The sequence below is a fragment of the Garra rufa genome, chromosome 8, assembly GCF_049309525.1.
Source record: "Garra rufa chromosome 8, GarRuf1.0, whole genome shotgun sequence".
Lineage (NCBI taxonomy): Eukaryota > Metazoa > Chordata > Actinopteri > Cypriniformes > Cyprinidae > Garra > Garra rufa.
This window is the reverse complement of record NC_133368.1, coordinates 37,503,856-37,530,521: the sequence shown is the minus strand read 5'-3', so window position 1 is coordinate 37,530,521 and position 26,666 is coordinate 37,503,856. Positions and strand designations below refer to the sequence as shown.

The window sequence follows — 26,666 nt, the reverse complement described above, 5'->3', positions numbered from 1 at the left end:
TACAGGTTATTGCAGATTTCTTCTTTTAATGGCAAAATGAATGCACTAAATGAAGTAAACAAGGTGATTTCAAGTGTTTCCTACTACACGCATCGTCACGGCAATCCTGAAGAGGAAGAGTGGCTGACAGCAGAGCGCATGGCAGTAAGTCATGCTGCAGTACTTAACTAAATAGTTTGCATGACAAATCTTGTAACATTCTCTAGTTATTTAATCCACCTTAAAAAAAAAAAAAAAAAAAAAAAATATATATATATATATATATATATATATATATATATATATATATATATATAGCGTTTTCTGTGAATGCGCGAGATATCCGGTTTATTAGCTGCTGTAGGGAAATAATGAGAAAAATAACAACATGAGGTAAAAAGTAAAATCGTTTGCACTACAAGGGTGTTTATAATTAAGATAATACATTGAACTGATATGGTTAGACACACCAGTATGCAATATCAAGCAGCAAAAAAATCTGTTTGTACAACTAAAAACAGCTGGAAGCGGATGAGACCGGGAGCCAGACATTACATTTACAAACTCTTATGGGAAAAATAAGGTGGATATACTAAGCTAACAAAACTAAGTGTGTTATTTAGGTATGTGAAGGCTTAAAGGCAGTCAAAATAGTTTATGATTTAAATCTGTCTTCACATTACCTGAACATGCATTTGTTTCCCACAGGAATGGATTCAGCAGAACAATATTTTGTCTATTGTGCTGCGAGACAGCCTTCATCAGCCACAGTATGTGGAGAAACTGGAGAAGATCCTGCGATTTGTCATCAAAGAAAAGGCCCTAACGCTTCAGGACCTAGACAACATCTGGGCTGCTCAGGTGAGACATATTCTCAAGTTTCTGCGTGATAAGTATGCATGGTTTCATTCAAATTGTTTAATATGGTTAATTATAGTATTTTGGCATATCTTGCATTCTTAGACTTTCTTCAAGCAAAATCCATACAATACCTACAATTCCACCAATCAGACACTATTAACTATTAGTAAACCAGGGTTTGTCATTGTAATAATGGTATCTATATCCTCAGGCTGGGAAACATGAGGCTATTGTCAAGAATGTTCATGATCTCCTTGCAAAGCTGGCGTGGGATTTCTCACCTGAACAGCTGGACCATCTCTTTGACTGCTTCAAGGTTAGTCATAATGAACTGACAATTGCAATTTTATGCTCAAAATAAAAAAGGAATGTCTTAATGGAGAGACCATGCATTATAGACGTTTCATTAGGACTCAGCATTTCTATATGTGCTTTACTAGTGTTCCCAGAGATTACTGAATTTCTGTTCTCAAAGGAATCATTTTATGGTTTATAGGAGAGCTGGACTAATGCAAGTAAAAAGCAGAGAGAGAAGTTACTGGAATTGATTCGTCGACTGGCAGAGGACGACAAGGATGGTGTGATGGCTCACAAAGTGCTCAATCTGCTGTGGAATTTGGCTCATAGTGATGATGTTCCTGTGGATATCATGGACCAGGCCCTTAGTGCTCATATCAAGATTTTGGACTATAGCTGCTCCCAGGTACCCTGATCAGCCTTAGTTAAATAGTTCGCTTTCAAGTTCAAACTAAATTGACTTATTGTTTTCTAACATGCTAAACAACCGTCAACACAAGGGTGAGTAAAGTGTTGAGGACATTGAATTAAAAACGGCGTTTTTGTTTTTGTCCTGCTGTAGGACAGGGACACACAGAAGATGCAGTGGATAGACAGGTTCATAGAAGAATTAAGAACTAATGACAAGTGGGTGATTCCTGCATTGAAGCAAATACGGGAGATCTGTAGCCTCTTTGGAGAAGCCCCCCAGAATTTAAGGTAAAGCAACTCGACTCAATCAACTTTAACATCAGTTTAATCCATAATTGTTTTAGTACACAAAAACACATTTTGTTCATATTCTAGGAATATTTACATGAAAATTACCAACACATTTTAGGAAGAGCTTGTAAATATAGCAAATGTATCGTACACATCCCTATTGTTTTTCAGAAAGAAAATACCTATTAACTTACTAAAGAGCTTAGAGGGGTAAGTGGACAGCTAATTTTGGGAAATATTATTATTATTATTATTACTGTTATTATTATAACTAATTTTTAAAAGATAAAGTTTGCTTTTGGATTTCAGTAAATCTGTAATTCATGAAAATCTGCTCGGTGTGTCCTGCACCATCTAATCAAATCACCAATCAGTGCCCATGGATGAGGATCATGCGTATAAAGCTTCTTACAGTAAGAGTGCTGCTGTGGGTTATATTTCATAAACTTGCAAGTGCATACTCTTGGTATATGGACAAGGGTTGGATTTAGTGCACTCTTCCTTTCGGATGCTTTAAACGTATGAGTCCGTTGGAGAAAATGAAATTGCAGAAAGCTGAACTCACATTTTCCAATACTTTCCAACATCTTTTGGAATGAGTTTAATATGATGAAAAATTCTCTTTCTGCCTTTGCTTTGATGGCGTCTTGAGATATTGCTTCTTTAATGTAAATTTAAGCTTTCAATTAGGGACAGTGAAACATTTTTTTTCAATTTATCCAAAAAGCCCATTGTCATACAATTTAGTTAAAGAACTTGCAATATAATTGAGATATGAAAATGTAAAGGTTGATTCAGTCATGTCTCTTTCTTTACAGTCAAACGCAGCGGAGCCCACATGTCTTCTATCGACATGACCTAATCAACCAACTGCAGCACAACCATGCACTGGTCACTCTTGTAGCAGAAAATCTGTCTGCATACATGGAGAATATGAGGCAGTTCTCGAAAGGTTTGTGCAGCTAACTTTTTTTATATATGTGACCCTGGACCACAAAACCAGTCTTAAGTCGCTGGGGTATATTTGTAGCAATAGCCAAAAATACATTGTATGGGTCAAAATGATAGATTTTTCTTTTATGCCAAAAATCATTAGGAAATTAAGTAAAGATCATGTTCCATTAAGATTTTTTGTAAAATTCCTACTATAAATATATCAAAATGTAATTTTTGATTAGTAATATGCATTGTTAAGAACTTAATTTGGACAACTTTAAAGGTGATTTTCTCAGTATTTAGATTTTTTTGCACCCTCAGATTCCAGATTTTCAAATAGATGTATCTCGACCAAATATTGTCCTATCCTAACAAACCATACATCAATAGAAAGCTTATTTATTGAGCTTTCATAAGTTGTATACATCTCAGTTTTGTAAAATTTTACCTTGTGACTGGTTTTGTGATCCAGGGTCACATATATGGACATACCTCTTCATGTTTTATTCATTAAAAGGATCATGAAATCTCTATCACAGTGCTTTACATCTTGAGTAGTAAAAAAGAGTTTTATAAAAATTGGACATTTTATAAAAAAAAAAAAAAAGTGAAACTGCGTTTCATGACCACTTTAAAGGATTAGTTCACTTCCAGAATAAAAAAATCCTGGTAATTTACTCACCCCCATTTGATCCAAGATGTTCATGTCTTTTTTCTTCAGTCGCTAAGAAGTTTGTGGAAAACATTCTAGGATTTTTCTCCATATAGTGGACTTCTATGGTGCCCAATGGGTTGAAGGTCCAAATTGCAGTTTTAATGCAGCTTCAACATATGCATTGACATAGGCGGAAATACCTACCCAGTGTTTACAAGGTGAACGTGCAAAGCAAGTCAAACACCCTTTACAAAATAAGGCAAAACAAAGATGTTGGATCGTTTTAAAATTGGAGGAGAAAATGAGATGGGGGTTTTTCGCCCTACTCTACCTTTTTGAACCGAAGTACACTGACGAAGAACTAACTGCGTGTGTCTTTTCCAACTTGATTACGCAATATGTGAAGCCACGCATCTCAGAGCTAGTGCAAGATGAGCATTTGTGGTTAAAAAGTATAAAATTTTTCTATTATTTTTATATTTTTGTAAGCAAATGACCCATCTTTTTGTTAGATAAGACCTTTATTCCTCGGGTAGGATTGTGTAGAGCTCTTTGAAGCAGCATTGAAACTGCAATTTGGAAGTTTAAATCATTGGGAACCATTGAAGTCCACTATATGGAGAAAAATCCTGGAATGTCTTCCTCAAACAACTTAATTTTGTGCGACTGAAGAAAGACATGAATTTTTATTCTGGAAGCGAACTAATCCTTCAATATATTTATATATTTTTTGTTTTATGCCCCCAGTGTTAAACATTTGCCAGTGCTAACTTTTATATGTTTTATCAGAGCACGCAGACTTTGATCCCCAGACGGTTAGGCCAGGAAGTCGGTATAGTCATGTTCAGGAGGTCCAGGAGCGGCTTAATTTCTTGAGGTATTTATACTTCACAAGCATTCTTCTTAAATACTGCGTAGATTAAAAAATCCAAATTCAGTTCCATCCTTTTCTCTTTTCATATAGTTGCTTGGATCCAAATGTTACTCATTTTTGTCATCAACCTAAGCACCACAGCGTGTACTAGAATAAGCTGTTTATCTCTGTAACTAGGTGACGAAGGTGCCACAAATGGAAAGTGTTTTTCACTTCACCTTTTTACTCTGGTTTCTATCCCTTGTATTTTATTGCTAAAACTAAACACACAGAATGTTCTGTGTGTATTCGACTATTATAATATAAAAGACAAGTTACTTGTCATCATTGGCAAATTTCATGTACACCAAGGTACTGACAGTTTCTTGGTGTGCACCTAATTTCAAAAAACAGCTTTTGCTCCACTCAAGCTCTGTCATCAAATGGATTCGCTCTGCACCACAAGGTCTATTATGAAAACGGCTAGACGCTCTAAAATCTCCCTAAATAACAAATCACTAAATATCCTCATCCTTTAGGTTTTTACTGAAAGATGGACAACTCTGGCTGTGCGCGCCTCAGGCTAAGCAGATCTGGAAGTGCCTGGCGGAAAACGCAGTGTTCTTGTGTGATCGGGAGGCCTGCTTCAAATGGTACTCCAAACTTATGGGGGACGAACCCGATCTTGACCCGGACATTAATAAGGACTTTTTTGAGAACAACGTACTGCAGCTTGACCCCTCGCTGCTGACAGAGAACGGGATGAAATGCTTTGAACGATTCTTCAAGGCAGTCAACTGCAGGGAGGGCAAGCTGGTGGCAAAACGCCGGGCATACATGATGGATGACTTGGAGCTGATAGGGCTGGATTACCTGTGGAGGGTAAGAGTCAGTTAGAGCTGTTTGATCTTCATTGTTATGTTCTGGGATAATACTTGTCTGAAATGCCTTCGTTTTTAGTCTGTTGGTTGGCTTTTGAAATGTCAATGTATTTTAACAAAACATAAAGTGGCAAAGTTGGAAATTGAACTTTTGGGATTTTTAGGTGACATTATCAAAGTTATACGTCTTGTTACAGTATAAGCAGGTGATTTTTAATATATGATTTAAGCTTTAAATGCTAATGGTTCTATTTTCCTCGTATTTCCTTTGACAGGTTGTGATTCAAGGAAGTGATGATATTGCTAGCCGAGCAATTGACTTGCTTAAAGAGATTTATACAAACCTCGGACCAAAATTACAAGCTAATCAGGTAAAAATACAGTGGAAAAGCATATTACTTGCTGTAATAAATGATAGGCTTCACTTGAGTTTGTTTTAAAAATGTCATATTGTGTCTGTTTGCAGGTAGAGATCCATGAGGATTTTATTCAGTCTTGCTTTGACCGTCTCAAAGCCTCCTATGACACTCTGTGTGTGCTGGACGGAGATAAAGACAGCATTAACTGTGCCAGACAGGAGGCCATCCGCATGGTGAGAGTACTGACTGTGCTCAGGGAGTATATAACCGAGTGTGACAGTGATTACCATGAGGAGAGGACCATCCTGCCCATGTCCAGGTAGACCAATTCAAACCTGTCTTAAATTAAACTATTGCTCATCTATGATGGCCAGATCCTAATAAACTATATTTAAATTATTTTTTTTCTCTTTAAGGGCTTTCCGAGGAAAGCATATCACGCTAGTTGTACGTTTTCCAAACCAAGGCAGACAGGTTGATGATCTGGATATTTGGTCTCATACTAATGACACAATTGGTTCTGTGCGGCGCTGCATTCTGAACCGAATAAAGGCCAACAGTACGCACACCAAGATTGAGCTGTTTATCGGGGGAGAGATCATTGACCCAGCAGATGACAGGAAGCTAATCGGGCAGCTAAACCTCAAAGACAAAACTGTAGGCATCTCCTTGACTGTTTTCATTAATTTACTCAATAATAATCTTTGCCTTACATTTAACAGCATAGATCATTTGTACAGGGTATAGTATATCTTTTAGTATATCTTTTTTTTTTCTTTCTTTAGCTCATCACAGCCAAGCTTACCCAGGTCAGCGCCAATATGCCTTCCAGTCCAGACAGCTCCTCAGACTCCTCCACTGGATCCCCTGGGAACCATGGCAATCACTACAGTGATGGGCCAAACCCTGAAGTGGAGAGCTGTCTTCCTGGTGTGGTGAGCATTGTGCCATTCAGGCACATAATTCAGCCAAAGAACAGTTTTTTCCTCCTATCATGCAAGGCGACTTTGACGTAATAGTCAGAAGTTATTAAAAAATGGAATGTGTATTCATGAATATACAGTAAATTATTAGAACACTAGTATTTTCACCAGCTAAAATGGTTTTATGTCAGTTATTTCTATCTTTTGCTCGTGTGTCAGTAGAAAATATAAGTTTCCATTTCCAAACATTCATATTGCCATTAATTGGAATAATCCAGTGAGATTTTTGTTTGCACAAGGAGTCTGACAACAGCCAGTGCTCCACACAGAGATCTGATCTCATCATAATGCAGTCTGTCTGGAATGACATGAAGAAACAGAACAAACTGAGACAGACTAAATCCAGAAGAACTGTCGAAAACACTCAAGATGCTTCAAGAAACCTACCTGTGAAGCTACAGTACTGTTAAAAGTTATAGGCACTTGTGTAAAAATGCTTTAAAATGAGGGTCCTGTCATGAATAGATTTTCTTAATCAATTAACTTCTATTAACTAAATGAAAACAGCATTTGGTTGGCATCCTTCGTGTTTAAAGCAGCTTTTGCCCTAGGTGCATGCATAGTTTTTCAGGTAGCTTTGCAGGTAGGTCTCCTGAAGCATCTTGGAGACGTTGGCACAGCTCTTCTGGATTTAGTCTGTCTCAGTTTGTTCAGTTTCTTCATGTCATTCCAGACAGACTGATGATGAGATCAGATCTCTGTGTGGAGCACTGGCTGTTGTCAGACTCCTTGTGCAAACAAAAATTATACTGGATTATTACAATTAATGGCAAAAAGAATGATTAGAAATGTAAACTGATATTCCCTACTGACACACTACAGCATAAGATAGAAATAACTGACTTAAAACCCCTTTTTAGCTGGTGAAAATAGTAGTGCTCTAATAATTTTGGCCACCACTGTATAATAAAAATAAAGAGGATAGCGTTACTTTGTAATTATTAGAACTGTCTTTAATGTTTTGTGTTTGCCAATTTTAAGTGTAACCTCTGTTTCTTATTGTCTCAGATAATGTCCCTGCACCTGCGCTACATCTCTTTCCTCTGGCAAGTTGCAGACCTGGGCTGTAATCTCAACATGCCTCTCCTGCGGGATGGAGCTCGCGTTCTAATGAAGCTCATGCCTCCAGGTGCTCTATATGCTTCATTAGATGTCTGCTTGAGACATCTAGCTGCACCAGTCTGCCGTCTCTATTCATTACTCTCTGTTGTTGCCTTTCAGATAACACCACAGTGGAAAACCTCCGAGCCATCTGTCTGGATCACGCCAAACTCGGCGAAAACAGCCTTAGCCCCACATTGGATTCACGTTTCTTTGGACCATCACCATCTCAAGTGCTTTACTTGATAGAGGTGTGTTTGGTTCTTAATATAAAAAATAATATGATTAAAGTAAAATAAGATTTTTTTTTTTTATTATGTAGCTTCATTTTTGTTTTAATTCAGGAGTTTTTTTTTTTTTTTTGTCATTTTATCTAATATTTATTGTCCAAAAGGCTTTTTGTGTGGTATCAGTCTTTAATATAACGCAATGTTCTGTGTGTCTCAGGTGGTGTATGCCTTGCTCATGCCTGCCAGTGGGACATTGGGTGAGGATGCTTGTGACTTCCAGTACAACTTCTTGAAGAGTGGTGGCCTGCCCCTTGTTTTGAGCATGCTGACCAGAAATAACTTCCTGCCAAATGCTGACATGGAGACCCGGCGGGGAGCTTATCTGAACGCACTAAAAATAGCCAAGCTGCTGCTTACAGCTGTAGGCTTTGGCCATGTGAAGTCTGTGGCTGAGGCCTGCCAGCCTGTGGTGGAGGGGACTATCCCTGTATCGCCTGTAAGTTGTCCTTGCTTTAGCTCCTAACTGTTCCTTTCAAGAAAGCCTTGCAAAAGTATAAATCACTTTAGAACAAAAGGACCAAAACTTAGACCATCAGTTTATTTAAAAAAAAAAAAAAAAACAGTTGTAATCCTGTAATTTTATAAGGAACACACAATATAAATACATTATGCCCTTTCAGGACTTTCTCAATGAGAAAAAGTGAACCTGCTTTCACTTGTGTGCTTCGCTTTACACTTTTGTCTAGTACCACATCTCAAAAAATGTACTTGGCACAGTCCTAGTATGTAGTTAGCACCCTATTATGGGGGGATGGGACAGTAAAGTTTGCTTACTGCAAAAGACAATTCTATTTGAAACACTGCAAGGAAGTAAGTGAAGTGTTTTTTTTTTTTTTACTGAGTGGATTTTATAGGTTCAGCACTGAGCGTTTAATTTCTGTAACCTTTCAGCCTTCCTGACATTCATCAATCATTAGAAACAGACTGGCTTGCCCTATGTAGCTCCACAAATGTCAAGGGTGTACAGTGTCTTGTGAGGAAACACTCACTCAGACTTCAGAAGCATTTACATGAGGCAGTAATAACCATGAGAAAGGGAAAAGTTAAATGCACTTTAATTATGCAATTTTCTCTTTATTTGACTTTATTTGATTATGTTTCTATGCATGTAATGGAACGGTATTTGTATGACTAATAGGGTTGGAAATTATCGCTGAAAAGCTGAAATGTGAAGCTCATATTTTTTTTGTTAAAGTACTAAATGTTTCAGTTAAAAAACAACGTGAGAGTTTGCTGCATTAAAACAGTGTTATACAGATTATAACTTTGCACAAACAGGATTGTTAAACCAAATTGTTATGCTGATACATATGAAACTGCATTAGGATATCTAACTCACTTAAAGGAAAAGTTCCCTTCCAGAACAAAAATGTACAGATAATTTACTCATCCCTTTGTCATTCAAGATGTTCATGTCTCTTTCTTCAATCGTAAAGAAATTGTGTTTTTTGAGGAAAACATTTCAGGAATGTTCTCCGTATAGTGGACTTCTATGATGCCCGTGAGTTTGAACTTCCAAAATGCAATTTAAATGCAGATTCAAAGGACTCTAAACGATACCAGCCAAAAAAAAAAAGACAATTTATATACTTTTTAACCTCAAATGCTCTTCTATATGGAGAACATTTCTGAAATTGATTTATTGATTTTAAAGTAACATAATTTCTTTGCGACTGAAGAAAGAAAGACATGAACATCTTGGATGACAAGGGGGTAAATTATCTGTGAGTTTTTGTTCTGGAAATGAACTTCTCCTTCAACTACACACATTGTGATAAACTTAATGTATATACGCTAGTGTTCAAAATTTTTTTTTTTTTTTTGAAGAAATTATTACATTTATATAAGGGGGGGGGGGTGCATTAAATTGATCAAAAGTGACAGTAAAGGCATGTATTATTACAAAAGATTTCTATTTAAAATAAATGCTGTTCTTTTGAACTTTCTATTCATCAAAAAATCCTGAAAAAATAAATCCCAATTTCTAAAAAAAATTAAGCAGCACAACTGCTTTAAACCTTTAATGATAATAATAAATATTTCCTGAGCACAAAAAAGCATATCGAAAAGCATTTTAAAATATATTAAAATAAAAAAAATATATTTTAATTTGTAATAACTTCACAATATTACTGTTTTCACTATATTTTGTTTAAATAAATGCAGTCTTGGTGGTGAGACTTGATTCAAAAACTTTAATTTTTGCTGAGCCCCGCCTCTAAATGGCAGTTATTGTCGGTTTGTTTTATATCTTTCTTTCTTGCTTTACTGTACATAAGTAAAATAAGTCGAACAGAAGAAGCTGAAAGTATAACAAATGTGCAATATAAACCTGTCATAAATCTGCAAGATGACACCTTTTTTTTCCTAATTCATTTATAGATCAACCAGACCACACATGACCAGGCTCTAGTGCTACAGAACGCCTTGCAGAATATCCCTAACCCCTCCGCCGAGTGCATGCTGCGGAACGTAGCCATCCGCCTCGCCCAACAGATCTCAGATGAGGTAGGTTATACAACACCACACAACCGTCACTTCCGAAAACTGGTTTGTTTGCATTGTTCGAATAAATGTCCTTAGCTGTCTTGGGAAAAAAATGTCTGTAATGTATTTTCTGATCAAAAGTGTTTTGTTGAAACCTCTCTTTTGCTTTGTGCGTGACAAAAGAGATGTACAAAGGAAATGACTGAGAAAATACCTCATGTTTCTGGCTCAGTTTTCTCAGTTTGTCCTTCTCTTCTGTACCCAGAACTTCTTCCAGGCCTCCAAGTACATCCCAGATATCTGTGTCATCCGAGCGGTTCAGAAAATAGTCTGGGCTTCTGGCTGTGGCTCTGTTCAGCATGTCTTCAGTTCTAATGAGGAGATCAGCAAGATCTATGAGAAGGTGCTAGTTCTTAGCTATATTGAAAAACCCTATGTGTGATTCATTAGGATCAGATTTAGTATGATCAGACTCTGTATTTACACCTGTGATGTGTGATCTCTTGCAGACGAATGCTGGCAATGAGCCGGATGCAGAAGATGAGCAGGTGTGCTGTGAAGCTCTGGAGGTCATGACCCTGTGTTTCGCCCTTATGCCCACTGCACTAGATGCACTTAGCAAAGAAAAGGCCTGGCAGACCTTCATTATAGATCTGCTGCTGCACTGCCAGAGCAAGTGAGTTATCATACAAAAGATTATTGTTATTCGTGTTATGCTGATGCTTTTGAACTTTCAATAAAATAAACTGTAACTTTCAATAAACTAAAAGTATTTTTATAAATGGCTACACCACACTTTCAGAAATGTTTATTTAATTTCTGAAATTATTATTTAATTATATATTTAATTTATTATTTGTGACCCTGGACCACAAAACCAGTTATAATGTTTGTTTGTTTTTTAAATTGAGATTTATATACTATATACAATATACATCATCATATGAACACTGAATAAATATGCTTTCCATTGATGTATGGTTTGTTAGGATATGACAATATTTGGCAGAGATACATACACCTTTTTGAAAATCTGGAATCGGAGGGTGCAAAAAATATCTAAATGTTGAGAAAATTGCCTTGTCCAAATGAGGTCCTTACTAATGTATACTAATTAAAAAATAAGCTTTGATATATTTACAGTAGTAAATTTAAAAAATATCCTCATAGAACAAACCGTTCTATCAAATCGTTACTTAATATCCTATTTTCGGAATAAAAGAAAAATTGTTAATTTTGACCCATACAATGTATTATTGGCTATTGCTAGAAATATACCTGTGCTACTTGCGACTGGTTTTGTGGTCCAGGGTCACATTTTAAAAAATATAATTTAAGTTTTTTAAACATAAAAACCGTGTGTAAAAATTTTTTATAACAACGCTTTCCAGTATGGAAGTTTGCCAATGTTCAGTGACAGATTGAATGTTTTAATTTGAAATTAATCTATTAAAAATGTCCTGATTTCTATAATTTTATCAAACGGGATAGAATAGTTTAATTTCATGAATGTCATAGCTAATGCGTACTGTTATTTGTTTCTAGGTCTGTTCGTAAAATGGCCCAAGAACAGTTCTTCCTCATGGCCACCCGATGTTGTATGGGCCATAGGCCTCTTCTCTTTTTCATTACCCTCCTCTTCACAGTTTTAGGTGTAAGTGTCTTACATATTTCTTCTGGACAAAGCTTTTATTTTTTTTGTTAATTCAGAACATCTCATTATTTGTAGTCATATTTATATTTACTTTTTGTGTTCCAGAGCACTGCAAAAGAGCGGGCAAAGCACGCTGCTGATTACTTCACGCTTCTAAGGCACTTACTCAACTATGCATTTAACAGCAACATTAATCTTCCTAATGCAGAAGTTCTCTTAAACAATGAGATCGACTGGTTAAAGCGCATCCGGGTATGTTCGTTTACCGTCTTTTTAGAATTAAAATAGCGAACATTTTAGTGTGTGCAAATTTCAGTGTTTTTTGTTTTTCCTTCCAGGATGAAGTAAAGAGAACTGGAGATCCTGGGGTTGAGGAGACCATTTTGGAAGGTCATATTGGTGTCACAAAAGAGTTACTAGCTTTCCAGACCCCTGAAAAGAAATTCTACATTGGCTGTGAAAAAGGAGGTGCTAGTCTCATCAAGGTAAACTACAACAACAACAACAGAAAATATCCTATTTGCAACTGCATTGCCATATCAGACTAAATGATCTGTCTTTTTTTTCTCCATGATGTCCTTTATAGGAGTTAATGGATGACTTCCTGTTCCCAGCATCTAATGTGTACCTGCAATACATGAAGAGTGGAGAATTCCCCACTGAGCAGGCCATACCTGTGTGTAGCACCCCAGCCACCATCAATGCCGGCTTTGAACTGCTGGTTGCACTTGCTGTCGGATGTGTGCGAAATCTCAAGCAGATTGTGGACACATTAACTGATATGTACTATTTAGGTGTGTGTGCTAATTTTAGAAGTATAACAGATTCTGATTCTTAAAAACAGTGCACTCAACCCCATTAGTTTTATGATATATGCAGTTATTTACAGTTTTTTTTTATTTATTTTTTTATGTACCTTCAGGTTGTGAGCCACTTACAGAATGGGAATATTTACCGCCAGTTGGCCCAAGGCCCACCAAGGGGTTTGTGGGTCTAAAAAATGCAGGTGCGACTTGCTACATGAACTCAGTGATCCAGCAGCTCTACATGATTCCTCCCATCAGGAATGGCATCCTGGCCATTGAAGGCACAGGCAGTGAGGTTGATGATGATATGTCTGGAGACGAGAAGCAAGATAATGAGGTACTGCCTAACATGATTCATTTCCAGAGTCTTAGACTATGTTGTGTTTATGGGAATTTTGCCCTGTATGCGAATATTTTAAAGAAACAGACTATAAAGCAAAACTAATATCTCTAGAGGAGGTCAGAGCATGATTCACTTAGATTGAACAGTTTGAATGCAAAGTGCTCAAGGTTTTCTTAATTTTTAAATTGGGGTTTTCCATATTTTTGCCATTAGGTTTGAATTCACTTTCAATAGACAGTGTGAATGCAATTTACATTTTTGGTCCATATAAAATGTTGAAGATTGAAAGTGCTCAAGTGTTATTTTAATATTATTTATACACTATTACAGTTTTTATTTTTGTTTTGAATTGGCATTGGCTTTTATTTTAATATTTAAGAAAAACATACCAATAAGTACATATCACTGCAGTTTCCAATAGAAATAAACACTAGAGGTGGTAATACAGCAAGCACTTCTAATTGTTTTCATACACAGTTATGATTACAGCCACATATGTTTCGCTCTCCAAACTTAACAAGCTTGCTTGGTAGCTCAGCCAGCACAGAATAGGACTTAGGATGCGGAATCCTTGGGTACAAATCCCATCAGAAACATGACTCCCGATCAGAGAGCTGAAAGATGAGAGACTGAAAAACAAGCCAGAAAAACGACATGTTTGCGTTTAAGGTTTTTTAAGTCACATTCGCTTTTGTTCATGTTATTGGGTAGGTTTAGGTGTAGTGCAGATGGTATGTTATTTTAAAAACGTCACAGAGCATTTATAGCGCCACTCAACGGACATTTCAAGTCAGAGCTGCTTTGACACCTACAAAACCAACCTCACATAAAACGTGTAAAACCGTATGTACATTCATCTGTTCCGGGGAAAAAAACGAACACTCTTTTTAGCTCCAACCAGTGAACATTTTACATCGAATATGTCACAAAACGTACATGCCGGTATGTATTTCGTGTCTTGTAAAAAAGCTTCCAGAGGTATGTTTTTGTCGTGAGACTAGGTTAACTTCAACATTTAAACAAGACAGGTTTTGAATCTAATATTTATGTTTTCTAATAATCGATATTTTCAGCTTTATTTCAATTAACAAGACAATTTTTAATAGTTTTAGTTAACAGTAACACTGGTGTTTTGAATGTTGAACCAAGGAAATTTGTAATGGGCCATAAGCACCTGTCCCAATTGTAATGAATAAAAATGAGAGAAGAATTGCCTGGGGAACAGCTCAGGTGGAGGTGCGGCTTTGCATTTCCCAGTATAATTAAGCTCAGGTGTGTGCTTTATTAACCCAGAGAGCACTTATAACTCTTGCACTTTGTTGTTGTTCTGAAAGCACAAATAGTGGATTGTTTCTGAAGAGGTTGTGCTTTTAGTTTCTGATTTCTGTTAATGTCATTAAATTGAAATTATATTACACTGCCCAATGATGACGATCATCCTTTCTCAGCACCAAGTGACTGACAAGTTTAGCCATCTCTGGGGGGTCTATGCCATGTGGGCATTCCCTGGAGCTGAGGGCATTTTGGCAAAAGTTTTCTTTAAATTATGTTGAAGTTACTTCAGTTTATTGAAAGTCTTGCTTTCATTTTGCAGAGTAATGTGGATCCCCGGGATGAGGTGTTTGGCTATCAGCACCAGTTTGAAGACAAACCTTCTCTCAGTAAGTCGGAAGACAGGAAGGAATACAACATTGGGGTTCTTCGGCAATTGCAGGTCATTTTTGGACACTTGGCTGCCTCCAGATTGCAATACTACGTGCCTAGGGGATTCTGGAAGCAATTTCGGTAAATTCACACTATATATTTTATGTATTTTATGTAATCCTCATTTTTTACTGTGTTTTCTATAATGATCTCTTTCTCTTTCTCCAGGTTGTGGGGTGAACCAGTCAATCTGAGGGAACAGCATGATGCCCTGGAGTTCTTTAACTCACTGGTTGACAGTTTAGATGAGGCTTTGAAAGCATTGGGCCACCCTGCCATGCTGAGCAAAGTACTGGGTGGCTCTTTTGCTGACCAGAAAATATGTCAGGGCTGTCCTCACAGGTACATTGGAAAACTAATATTGTTTTTTTTTTTTTTTTTTTGGCCTCAGTAGATCTTTGTGTCCCAGTGTAACACTCCATACTGTCTTTTCAGATATGAATGTGAGGAATCGTTTACGACATTGAATGTAGATATCAGAAACCATCAAAATCTCCTCGATTCTATGGAGCAGTATGTGAAAGGAGACTTGCTTGAGGGTGCAAATGCCTACCACTGTGAAAAATGCAACAAAAAGGTGTGTCCTGACTTCAGTTATCTTTAAGATGTCTTTTGTTGGTAATTAAGAAAATGCTATTAAGCTTAAAGTGGTGATGTGTCTACATGACAGGTGGACACAGTGAAGCGTTTACTCATTAAGAAGCTTCCTCCGGTGCTGGCCATCCAGCTGAAACGCTTCGATTATGACTGGGAACGTGAGTGTGCCATCAAGTTCAATGATTACTTCGAGTTCCCACGGGAGCTAGACATGGAGCCCTATACAGTAGCTGGAGTAGCTAAACTGGAGGGGTCCGATGTGCACCCAGAGAACCAGGTATTACACCAGAGTGGACTTTCTTTGGTCTTCAGGTTGTCTAATTTACATAAATGTCATTTGGGAATATTTTTACATAGCTGAAGTTTCGAAACTCTCCTCAGCAACAGGTGATCCAGCAGAATGAGCCATCTGAGCCAGAACCACCCTGTAGCTCTCGTTATCGTTTGGTGGGAGTGCTGGTCCACTCAGGCCAGGCTAGTGGAGGTCATTATTACTCCTACATCATTCAGAGGAACGGCAGTGGTGGTGAGGGAGAAAGGAACCGCTGGTACAAGTTTGATGATGGTGATGTCACTGAGTGCAAGATGGACGATGACGAGGAGATGAAGAACCAGTGCTTTGGTGGAGAGTACATGGGCGAGGTCTTTGACCACATGATGAAACGCATGTCCTATAGGCGACAGAAGCGCTGGTGGAACGCCTACATCCTGTTTTATGAGCGAATGGACACGTTAGACAAAGACAGCGAGCTGGTTAAATACATCACTGAGCTCACAGTGACCAGCAAACCTCACCAGGTGAAGATGCCCTCTGCTATTGAACGCAGCGTGCGCAAACAAAATGTGCAGTTTATGCACAACCGTATGCAGTACAGCTTGGAGTACTTCCAGTTCATCAGGAAACTGCTGACCTGTAACAGTGTCTACTTGAACTCACCGCCAGGTAAATCCAGCCATTGACCTTGCTCTATTCTCCGCTGTTGTAGATGGGATCAGGGCTGTGACATGTGGTTCATTTTGAATCAATTCATCAATCTGTTTTTTTGGTAAATGGATAAATAGCAAAATTTGACTCTCTCGTATCTTAAAGGGGACATCGGATGCAGTATTCACTTTTGCAAGGTGTTTGCATATAAATATGTCTTAGCAGTATGTGGACACAACCACCCTACAATGATAAAAGTCCAGTCACTTTTTTTTTTAAAGTCTTAATTATCAAGCCGTTTTGGTTTTTCTGAGTAGTATGATGTCATATTGTTCAAGCCCTGCCCATGACCACTGAGGACTTTTCCATATTAGCATATTTCAGCCCTTAGCCAATTGTACGTTGTCCGCCATTTTCTTCGCCTTCGAGCAGATGTAGCGACAGCAATGTCTCGTAAGCAATGCAGGTGTTTTGTAGTTGTAGTGAACATGAGAGCCACTGAAGATGCAGTGGATTAGTTTTGTTTTTGATTTAATGAATACACAAAAAACAGAAGAGAGGGGCGGGGTGAACAGTAGCTCATTATCATTTAAAGAGCCATGCACCAAAACACGTCGCTGTGAACAGAGCTGTTTTTGACAAGGTAAAAAAGGTGTTGTTTTGCATGACCTTTGAGGTATTTTAACTAAAGTATGTTGCAGACATTTCATAAAGACCCTAAAAAATCATACCAACTTAAGGAAAATGGGCACCCGTTATCCCCTTTAAGATTAAATAATTTAAATAATAATTATATTTGGTTAGTTCTAATATTTGAGAAAATGTAACTGTTAAAAAAAAAAGTTATATTGATGTCAACAGTTTGTGGTTAGCAATTTTTTTTTTTGAAATTGTCTTATGTTTATCAAGGCTGCATTTATTTATTAAAAAAGGAATATTATAAAATATTACTATTTAAAATCATTTTAATATATTTTAAAATGTAATTTATTCCTGTGATGGCACAGCTGCCATTACTTCAGCCTTCAGTCTCACATGATCCTTCAGAAAGCATTTATGATTGCTCACACAATTATTATGTTGACAGTATAGATGCAGTTGTGCTGCATAATATTTTTGTGCAATCTACCTTACCTAATACTGTAATACTTCAAATATTTCTCTCTATGCACTTTGCATATGCTGAAAACTTCACTAACATTCATTCAGGAAGTGTAAAAATAGATAAAGCACAGTATCTACCCATGAACAATTTTAGCAACCTTCTCAGTTTCTGCTTCTGAAATTGCGCTTTTAGCTTCACCATCAGTGTTGCTGTTGATTTCTAACTGTGTGTGTGTTTGGGAAATGGATTTCCTTTTTCCTCATTACACATCAGACTCCTATTGTTGCTGCTGCAGAGTAACCTATTCCAGGAGATGGCGAAAGTCATTGTAGCAATAACGTTTATTTTATTTGTGGCTTTTAGGTCAAGACCACCTTTTGCCTGAAGCAGAAGAAATGGCTATGATTAGTATACAGCTCGCTGCTAGATTTCTCTTCAGTACTGGATTCCACACCAAGAAAATTGTCCGTGGCCCTGCTAGTGATTGGTAAGCGTGTTATTTCTGTGTTTATCAGGCACATGCTGGCCTGTGTTCTTCAACAGTTAGTTGATCCTCATTTATCTTTTTTTTCCTTCTATTTCAGGTATGATGCTCTGTGCATCTTGCTACGGCACAGTAAGAATGTGCGCTACTGGTTTGCACACAACGTCCTCTTTGCATATCCGAACCGCTTTTCTGAGTACCTGCTTGAGTGTCCCAGTGCAGAAGTTCGAGGGGCTTTCTCCAAACTCATTGTATTCATTGCACATTTCTCCCTTCAAGATGGACCCTGCCCTTCACCCATTGCCTCACCTGGACCTTCAACTCAGGTACGTCTCGTCAATCTAGGCTTCCCTCATTCATGGGAAATTGGGGAATGTCTCAACTCTTTGGAACTTACATTATTTGTCCTTTTGTCTCAGAGCTGTGATAATTTGAGTTTAAGTGAGCACTTGTTCCGTGCCGTACTGAATCTGTTGAGAAGGGAAGTGTCTGAGCACGGCCGTCACCTGCAGCAGTACTTCAACCTTTTCGTCATGTATGCCAACCTAGGTAAGTACCACTCGCCACTCTTAAGGTCTGTATCCATACAGGCTTGCATGCTATAGTATTCGTCTCACTTCATTTCTTTCTCTCAGGCTTGGCAGAGAAGACACAGCTGTTGAAGCTCGGGGTACCAGCTACCTTCATGCTTGTGGCTCTGGATGAGGGCCCCGGCCCTCCCATTAAGTACCAGTATGCTGAGCTCGGAAAGCTCTATACTGTCGTCTCACAGCTGGTGCGCTGCTGTGATGTGACGTCACGTATGCAGTCCTCAATCAACGGTAAGAGTTTTCATACATTGCTGGAATATTGCTTAGTTTGGTCCCCATTGCCCAATGAAGATGCTCATCCTTGCTCAGGACTGCCTGACTGACACAAAGCCATCTCCAGGCATCAGTGCCAGGTTGGCATTGCTTGGAGCTGAGGGTATTTACGCAGAAACAACTTCAAATATGTAGTTTCAACATTCATCGTTTAATTAGTTTGATCTTTTGACACTAATTTAATGATTTGCATGTAAAAAGAACATTTTCCTTCACTTCTGTCCAGACCACCTGCCAGGATGTGAGCTGACATTTTGTTATGTTGACATTTTTAGGAAACCCTCCCCTGCCAAACCCATATGGTGACCCCAACATCACCGCTCCCATCATGCCTCTGCAGCAGCTGGTGGTGGACATCCTGTTTGTGCGTACCAGTTATGTGAAGAAGATTATCGAGGACTGCAGTAACTCAGAGGACACTATCAAACTGCTGAGATTCTGCTGTTGGGAAAACCCTCAGTTTTCCTCCACTGTGCTAAGTGAACTACTGTGGCAGGTGTGATGATCAGCCGTGTTTGACTTTTAAAAGATGTTGACATTTTTCAATTGCAGCAACATTTTGAATATTGCAATTACATTTGGTGGTGCACATTTTATTTGGCCATTCAGATTCCTAAAAACTAGTTTCTTGCTCTCTTGCAAATTGTGAAGATCAGAGAATTTAGACAAAATCTAAAGCACATAATGTGATTGGAGTTTGAAAGGTCTGAGAATCAGTGTAAACAGTCTGTTTATGAATTCATTTATCTTAAGCACACATACACACAGCACAGTTGATGTTAAATATATAATTTCTGGCCATGTTTCTGATATGTCAAAAGTTTTTCAACAGTAAGATTTTTAATGTTTTCTTAAAGTCTCTTCTGCTCACTAAGCCGGCATTTATTTGACCCAAAGAAAAAAAAATACTATGTAAAATAACTGTTTTCTATTTGAATATATTTTGAAATGTAATTTATTCCTGTGATCAAAACTGAATTTTCAGCATCATTACTCCAGTCTTCAGTGTCACATGATCCTTCAGAAATCATTCTAATATGCAGATTTGCTGTTCAAGAAACATTTTTATTATGATCAATATTTAAAACAGTTTTTTTTTTCAGGATTCTTTGGATAGAAAGATCCAGATCAGCATTTATCTGAAATAAAAAGCTTTTGTAACATTACACACTATACCAAAAAGCTTGGAGTATAAGTTTTTTGGGGAAAGAAAATATTAGAATAATTTCTGAAGGATTGTGTGACTGGAGTAATGATGCTAAAAATTAAGCTTTGAAATCACAGGAATAAATTGCATTTTAAAATATATTCAAATAAAGTTATTTTAAATAGTAAAAATATAAACATTTTTACTGTTCTTCTGTACTTTGGATCAAATAAACGCAGGCTTGGTGTGCAGAAGAGGCTTCTTTAAAAGACTCCTTTTGACTGGTAGTGTATATTTTTCTAATTGTCTGAAGATGTTTATTAACATTGGTGTTTTTGCGTAGGTGGCATATTCATACACGTATGAGTTAAGGCCTTACCTGGACTTGCTCCTTCAGATCTTGTTTATTGAGGACTCATGGCAGACTCACAGGTCAGTCTAGTTTTCCACTTCATATTCAGTAAGTGCCTTTTATGTGAAACCTGAAACGCTTTAGTTCCTGGAGTAAATTCATTCATATTTAGGCCTCTTGATCTCCTTTTTTTAGATTAATTAAATTCCTGACTGCAGCATAATGTCCTGCCCTGCTCTTTTTCTGTTTGTTAGGATCCACAATGTGCTGAAGGGAATCCCTGATGACCGTGATGGGCTTTTTGACACCATTCAGCGCTCCAAAAATCACTACCAAAAGAGAGCTTATCAATGTATCAAATGCATGGTGGCTCTTTTCAGCAACTGCTCGGTGGCCTATCAGATTCTCCAGGTGAGGATGTCGGAATAAGAACCAAAGACTTTGCATTTGAATTTTTTATAAATATTCTAAATCAGATTTATGGTTTACCTTTTCCAGAGTAATGGCGATTTAAAGAGGAAGTGGACCTGGGCAGTAGAGTGGCTCGGTGATGAGCTGGAACGAAGGCCATACACTGGCAATACCCAGTACACCTATAACAACTGGTCTCCTCCTGTCCAGAGCAATGAGACTTCTAATGGATACTTCCTGGAGCGCTCCCACAGTGCCCGTATGACTTTAGCCAAGGCCTGTGAGTTGTGTCCAGAAGAGGTAAGTGATGTCTCATGACACCCCTCTTTGTCTACAACATTAGTGACAGTATGTTTAGTTTAAAAAGTCTGATCATGCATGTGTGCTTCTGCCCATTAGTTGAGTATTTAAATTTTTGCATGGTTACCTTTTACAGAACCCCTTTCAGTAAATATTGTTGTTTTAATGTAGAGAAACGATTTATTTGAAACTTTTGTTGGCACTGTATGACTGTATAATGATGGGCAGGCACAAATCAAACGTTTAAGCAATTTTGAAATGGTTTTGAAAGTTATCTTTTCTAATCTAGAAATGTTTTGAGTGCTAAATAGCCATATTTAACTATAGATAGGGCTTTGAGTTTTCGACTTTTATTTCTAGGTTTTCATTTTCATGACATGAAGCAATTACAAATACTGTTTATATTTGCATAAATTTAAGTTTCATTACATTTACGCTTGATTTCATGCCATAGATATTGTTTTATTTTAAAGCCATTTCTATTAATTTGCAGAAATAAGGCTCTTTCTTTAGTTTGATCAATAGCAAATTTCCACAGATGTTAAATGTATGCAGCCATAGATGCATAATTTGTTGAAACAGTATGCAATATTAACTGCCATTTCAAAATAGTGTCACTTAACGAAGCACGAGGTGGTATCTGAAGAGGACGCTGGCCGGAACCCGTCCTCGACACAGCAACTTTTGCCAGGGGAAGTGACAGGCCAACAACAGCACACCGTAAGACTCGTATGGCCCGGCCACACTGGTGCCATCTGCGTAACTTTTTGATGTTCACAGGGCGTGATGTAGGCAGAACCAACTCTTAATCAACTGTTATTTCGTCCTCATCTCAATGTGTCCAAACTGTTTCTTTCTACGCAACTACAAGTCTTAATGTGGTAACTAAGTGATCGAAAACTCTAAGCCTTGGCTATAGTGTACAGATGAGCTGGAGGTAACTTTTGTGTCTGGTGGTGTTTTTCTTTCTCTTTTGTTTTGAGTCTGGTTTTATTTTGGGAATGTAAAACGTTCCGGTCATCTGATCTGAAAACAGCCTGCACTTCTAAGAAGCTTTTGTATGACTATGCAAATTTGGATGTGGTGTTAGTTTTATGTTCTGTTCTGTTCTGACAGTTAACTTTCTCTGAGGAAGAACACAGTGTTCAGGAAAACCTGTTTAGCATTATAGTCACGCCACTGTCTAATCAATTCATCCATGGGCAAACTCCTGTCTGTCATCAGAAGCTTGCTTAAACAATTTAATCAAAGTATCGGAGTGTTTGGTAGGCTATATGTGTCCATTTATGGCGTTCCCTCATCTGTCATTGGATTTCACTATGTCTTGCTAAAGTCCCCCGAGTAATTTGGCTTGTACGTCTAAATCAAAACCGTAAAGCCCTGAGTGTTCCTATTTTAGTGACTTTGCATGTTTAATGGCTTATTGTAAAGGGACACTTTATAGAGGACATTTAATCACACACATCCCTGGTTAGTTAGTATTAAGCAAACCGATTTATATTTAATTATGTGATATGTAGATATATTGTATATCTAGTGCTCAGCTTTATTTGTGATATTTGTTTTAGGAGCCTGATGAGCAGGAGGCCCTTGATGAGCAGGAAACTTCTCCTCCAGAGGACACTGCTCTATACCCTCACTCTCCAGGCACAAAGTTTCAACAGGTACTGAGCTTCAGTCACACAAACCTCATACTACTCTTAGACCTCTTAAACCATATCATGTATTTGTGAAAGGATAATTCTGAAGACTTTAAGCTTTCTTCGTAGGGCTGTGACGATAAATTGATGCATCGCAGTTCATGGATTAATTCTGAGATTTTTTGAATACATCGTGATTCTCTCTGGAATCGATTCTGAGCTTAGTTTTTAACAGCAGATGACTCTTTAATCTACTTTTTAACCACACACTTGAATCCTCACGGAAATGAGCGCTTGTGTGTGCGAGTCATGTATTTGCACCTCGGCTCAGAATGCTTTTATGACGCGAGAATAATGTAAACAGCTTGCTTGAACACCTTTGTAATTCGCTTCAACATTTTTAAACTTTTCGAATGATTATTTTAGGTTCAAGTGTGTGTAAGGAATTGGAAGCAAGCAGAATACAGCTGTTTCTAAAGCATGCAGTGCCTTCTGCTGTTAAAAACTAAGAGAGAGAGAATCGCAGTATATTCGAAAAATCTCAGAATTGAAAAATTATTCTGCATTCATTTATTTTCTCAGCCCTGTTTCCTCGCTGCAAACCCATGTTGTGGTTGTACTGGTAATTCATATAAAAAGGGCTCGGAGTGCCTAATTTGAAGGTTTCATGTTGGAGTTTAATATTAGATGGCTAAGGATTTCATTTTGTTAAGGTCAGTTAGATGCTTTTTGAAGAGGTCTGTTATACTCAAGGCTGCATTTATTTGATTAAATAACTTTTCTATTTTAAACATTGTTACAAAGATTTTTTTTTTTTAATATTTCACTTTTGATCTATTTAATGCATCCTTGCTGAATAAAAGTACTTTTCTAAAATGAAATCTTACTGACCATACATTTTTGAAGAGCAGTTTATTGCATCATTTATAATATTTGTTTTATTATACCTGGGTTTTTACAGGTTAATTGCTTTCGTGTTTATTCCAGTTGGAATTATTTGCTTTTTTTGTTTGATCAATGTGTAAATAATTGACTCCCCCCTCAACTTTAAATGCTTTGAATGTATTGCAGAAGTCGCTTTTAAATGGATAGTTTATCCAAAAATGGAAATACTGTAATTAATTACTCGCTTTGATCTTGTTCCAAACCCGTAAAACCTTTTTTCATCTTCAGTACACAAATTAAGATATTTTTGATAAAATTGACATTCAAGGCCCAGAAAGGTAGCAAGGACATCGATAAAATAGTCCATGTGACATCAGTGGTTCAACCCTAATGTTATGAAGCTACAAGAATACTTTTTGTGCGCAAAGAAAATGAAAAAGACAGTTTCTTCTCTTCTACCTCAGTCAATTTCAGTTAAATTCAATTAAGCTTTATTAGCATGACTGTGTAACACAATGTTGCCAAAGCATTATCATATATATAAAAATAAAGAAAAGATAAAAATATATATAACATAAATAACAAATACATACAGTCTCTGAGAAGAAATTGTTGAATAAAGTCATTACTCTTGTTTCCTTTGCACACAAATGAACAGGTAGCTTCATAACATTAAGGTTGATCCACAGATTTGGAGTGGACTATTTCAACAATGTCCTTACTACCTTTCTGGGCCTTGAACATGTCAGTTGCATTTGTTGTCAAAAATGTCTTTATTTGTGAATATGAATGTCTTAAGGGTTTGGAACTATCCTTTAGTCAGCAGTTACATAATGGCATCTACATATCTGAGTAAAGCATAAGTATACATTTTGTTCTGATTATCATGTAATCATTTGTTTGTTGTTTTGTCTTTTCAGCAGAATAACCTCCCGCATACGCAGCCGTACACTGGCCCCGCAGCACAGCACGTCAACAACCCTCAGCGTCCAGGCCCACGAGCACAAGAGAACTGGGAGCCCTCTGAGGAGGTGCCGCCCAGCCAGACTAAAGACTAACAATATGTTGTCACACTGTCCTCCATCTGAGTTCTCCAGCGAGATACTCGAATCCAGAGCAAGGCCAGGCCCCACCATGCCGCTCTACTCCAGAGCCCGTGTAACCAGAACATTCAGCTTCCCTCAATTTCTAACCCTGGAGTGGAGAGTCTCTTCACCGTCTGCTCTGCAGTATTAACTGTCAAAAGTGTAACTTGCAGTGGACTGTGCATATTGTTTGTAATAATAAAACGGGCCTGTCGCACTTGTCTCATGACAGAGGTGTACATACTATGTTAATGTTTTGACTGTTCAAAAGCAACAGCGTGTGTGATGCTGTTGGCAGACTGCAGATTTATGAAAATGGAAAAACAACAAAAAAAAAGAAGCAAATACAACGGTGAAAGACAAAAAAAAAAAAAATCCCTGTTTTATCCCATGCTCAGTAGTAAGGTTTGGGCCGTTTGGGTCATTCTGCTTTTGATCATACATTATATTCATGTCAAAGCTTAACCGGCTATGGCACCTCGTGAGCAAGAGTTGGCCATAGTTTGTGAACGATGGGACGGTTGGGTGATGATCTTGACGTTTAGTTGATGTGAATGGGGTGATGATGCAACTTTATTCTGGAAATTCCTATTGCCTTTTTTCTTTTTCTGGTAATAATTCAATAATTTGAAAGCTCCAGCTGACACGCTGTAACATCTTAGCATGGCTTCACATCAAACTAGTATAGCCCGAGGGCAATTCTGCCATTTCTTTCTCCACGGCGATTCGGAAGAGCCCTTTTGTTGGTCCCCTCCTCCATATGCTCTTCTAGATTTGATGTTTTCGAAGCAATGTAAGAAGTAAGTGGCTTTACAATTGCACACGTTTCCTCAGATAAATATTTGGCTGTCGCTTTTTTTGGTGGGATAAATGCTTAGGTTTTGATGATAGGAATTTTAGGAAGAGAAAATATATGCAACAGTTTAAGCCAGGATGCCTGGAACATTAGTGGACAGAACTCGTTTTGCTTATTTGTCTCGGACAAATGACCTCCTGGCAATTTAGTCGGTCGCCTGACTTCATGATCCCTGTTCGCATTCGTGTACTCGAAAAAGAGGCTCGGTTTGGGGATTCTTCATTTAAGGAGAGTGAACGTAAAAGCAGGGTTGTACCATAAAATAACTGCTGGTTAGTCATGTTGCAACTTCAGTTAGTAAAGTCTCTTGGATTAAAGGAGTAAACATCAGTAGATACTGTATGTATTTAATTGGTAACTTGAATGCTTTTTTTTTTCCTCTTGGATTTTGTTGGAAAAATACCAAATACTCCTGCAAATGAAAATATTCTGCCCATCATATATTTAAATATTTTGCTGTTTTATTTTATAGAATTTATTTTGTTGTATTTCACTAAAAGAAAAATAGAATTTGATTTAAGAGGAACATTTTTGTCCTTGTGTTATTTTTAAAGATTATTGACTGTACAGAGTTCTTCGCCCTGTTTTTTGCCGACTTTTGTTTTGGCCATGATGTGACGTTGAATTCTGAAGCCACAGTCACAATGTTGACTTTCACTTTGTGAGGTTTTTGTGCACAGAAATATTAGAGAAAAGCATTGCGCCCTTCGAGAATAAAGAAAAGAAATCGGGAAAATGTCTGTCTGTTCTTGTGACGATTCAACGCTGCCATGTTTTCATGGATCGATTGTTTCAAGTACATTATATTCACTGTAGAGTGCACAACTCTGTTGGCACAAAAAAGAAAAAGAAAAATGTGATTGCAACCATCTGTGTTGGTGAGTCGGGTATTAGATTCTTAAAATGCCTTCAAAGAATTTTCTATAAAATGTCAATATAGTAGTGTTGGTCTTTTAGTTTAAATAAATTAGCTTAAGCTTATTTTAAACCACTTTAGACCGCTATTACAAAACTATCCACTTTTTAAGATATTTTTAATTTCTCTGATCAGAAAATACAGAGCAACAAATAAAAATGCAGTAAACCCACATGAACACATTTTCATCAGAATAATACAATCCTGGG

General features: G+C 37.5%; 1 protein-coding gene across 4 annotated transcripts in view; it reads left to right on the top strand.

Moving 5' to 3' along the window:
• Positions 1-24,914, top strand: part of usp9 (ubiquitin specific peptidase 9) — a 42,811-nt gene extending 17,897 nt beyond the window's left edge. The window contains exons 9-47 of one of the 4 annotated variants that reach the window (XM_073845294.1): positions 6-144; positions 688-840; positions 1,052-1,156; positions 1,337-1,543; positions 1,700-1,836; positions 2,658-2,791; positions 4,220-4,307; positions 4,823-5,165; positions 5,440-5,535; positions 5,631-5,842; positions 5,940-6,180; positions 6,309-6,458; positions 7,515-7,635; positions 7,728-7,858; positions 8,055-8,333; positions 10,280-10,405; positions 10,650-10,787; positions 10,894-11,060; positions 11,930-12,038; positions 12,144-12,290; positions 12,377-12,523; positions 12,625-12,832; positions 12,961-13,181; positions 14,782-14,972; positions 15,060-15,233; positions 15,327-15,468; positions 15,562-15,765; positions 15,870-16,431; positions 17,882-18,005; positions 18,103-18,328; positions 18,422-18,551; positions 18,638-18,823; positions 19,141-19,361; positions 20,356-20,444; positions 20,619-20,775; positions 20,863-21,075; positions 21,688-21,795; positions 22,644-22,739; positions 24,524-24,914. In XM_073845294.1, coding sequence (XP_073701395.1) covers positions 6-144; positions 688-840; positions 1,052-1,156; positions 1,337-1,543; positions 1,700-1,836; positions 2,658-2,791; positions 4,220-4,307; positions 4,823-5,165; positions 5,440-5,535; positions 5,631-5,842; positions 5,940-6,180; positions 6,309-6,458; positions 7,515-7,635; positions 7,728-7,858; positions 8,055-8,333; positions 10,280-10,405; positions 10,650-10,787; positions 10,894-11,060; positions 11,930-12,038; positions 12,144-12,290; positions 12,377-12,523; positions 12,625-12,832; positions 12,961-13,181; positions 14,782-14,972; positions 15,060-15,233; positions 15,327-15,468; positions 15,562-15,765; positions 15,870-16,431; positions 17,882-18,005; positions 18,103-18,328; positions 18,422-18,551; positions 18,638-18,823; positions 19,141-19,361; positions 20,356-20,444; positions 20,619-20,775; positions 20,863-21,075; positions 21,688-21,795; positions 22,644-22,739; positions 24,524-24,658 — 6,757 coding nt within the window. In that variant the 3' untranslated portion in view covers positions 24,659-24,914. Of the gene's footprint in view, positions 1-5; positions 145-687; positions 841-1,051; positions 1,157-1,336; positions 1,544-1,699; positions 1,837-2,657; positions 2,792-4,219; positions 4,308-4,822; positions 5,166-5,439; positions 5,536-5,630; positions 5,843-5,939; positions 6,181-6,308; positions 6,459-7,514; positions 7,636-7,727; positions 7,859-8,054; positions 8,334-10,279; positions 10,406-10,649; positions 10,788-10,893; positions 11,061-11,929; positions 12,039-12,143; positions 12,291-12,376; positions 12,524-12,624; positions 12,833-12,960; positions 13,182-14,781; positions 14,973-15,059; positions 15,234-15,326; positions 15,469-15,561; positions 15,766-15,869; positions 16,432-17,881; positions 18,006-18,102; positions 18,329-18,421; positions 18,552-18,637; positions 18,824-19,140; positions 19,362-20,355; positions 20,445-20,618; positions 20,776-20,862; positions 21,076-21,687; positions 21,796-22,643; positions 22,740-24,520 lie in introns of all 4 variants that reach the window. The other 3 variants (XM_073845293.1, XM_073845296.1, XM_073845295.1) reach the window with 3 other exon arrangements.
• The last annotated feature ends 1,752 nt before the right edge of the window (positions 24,915-26,666 follow it).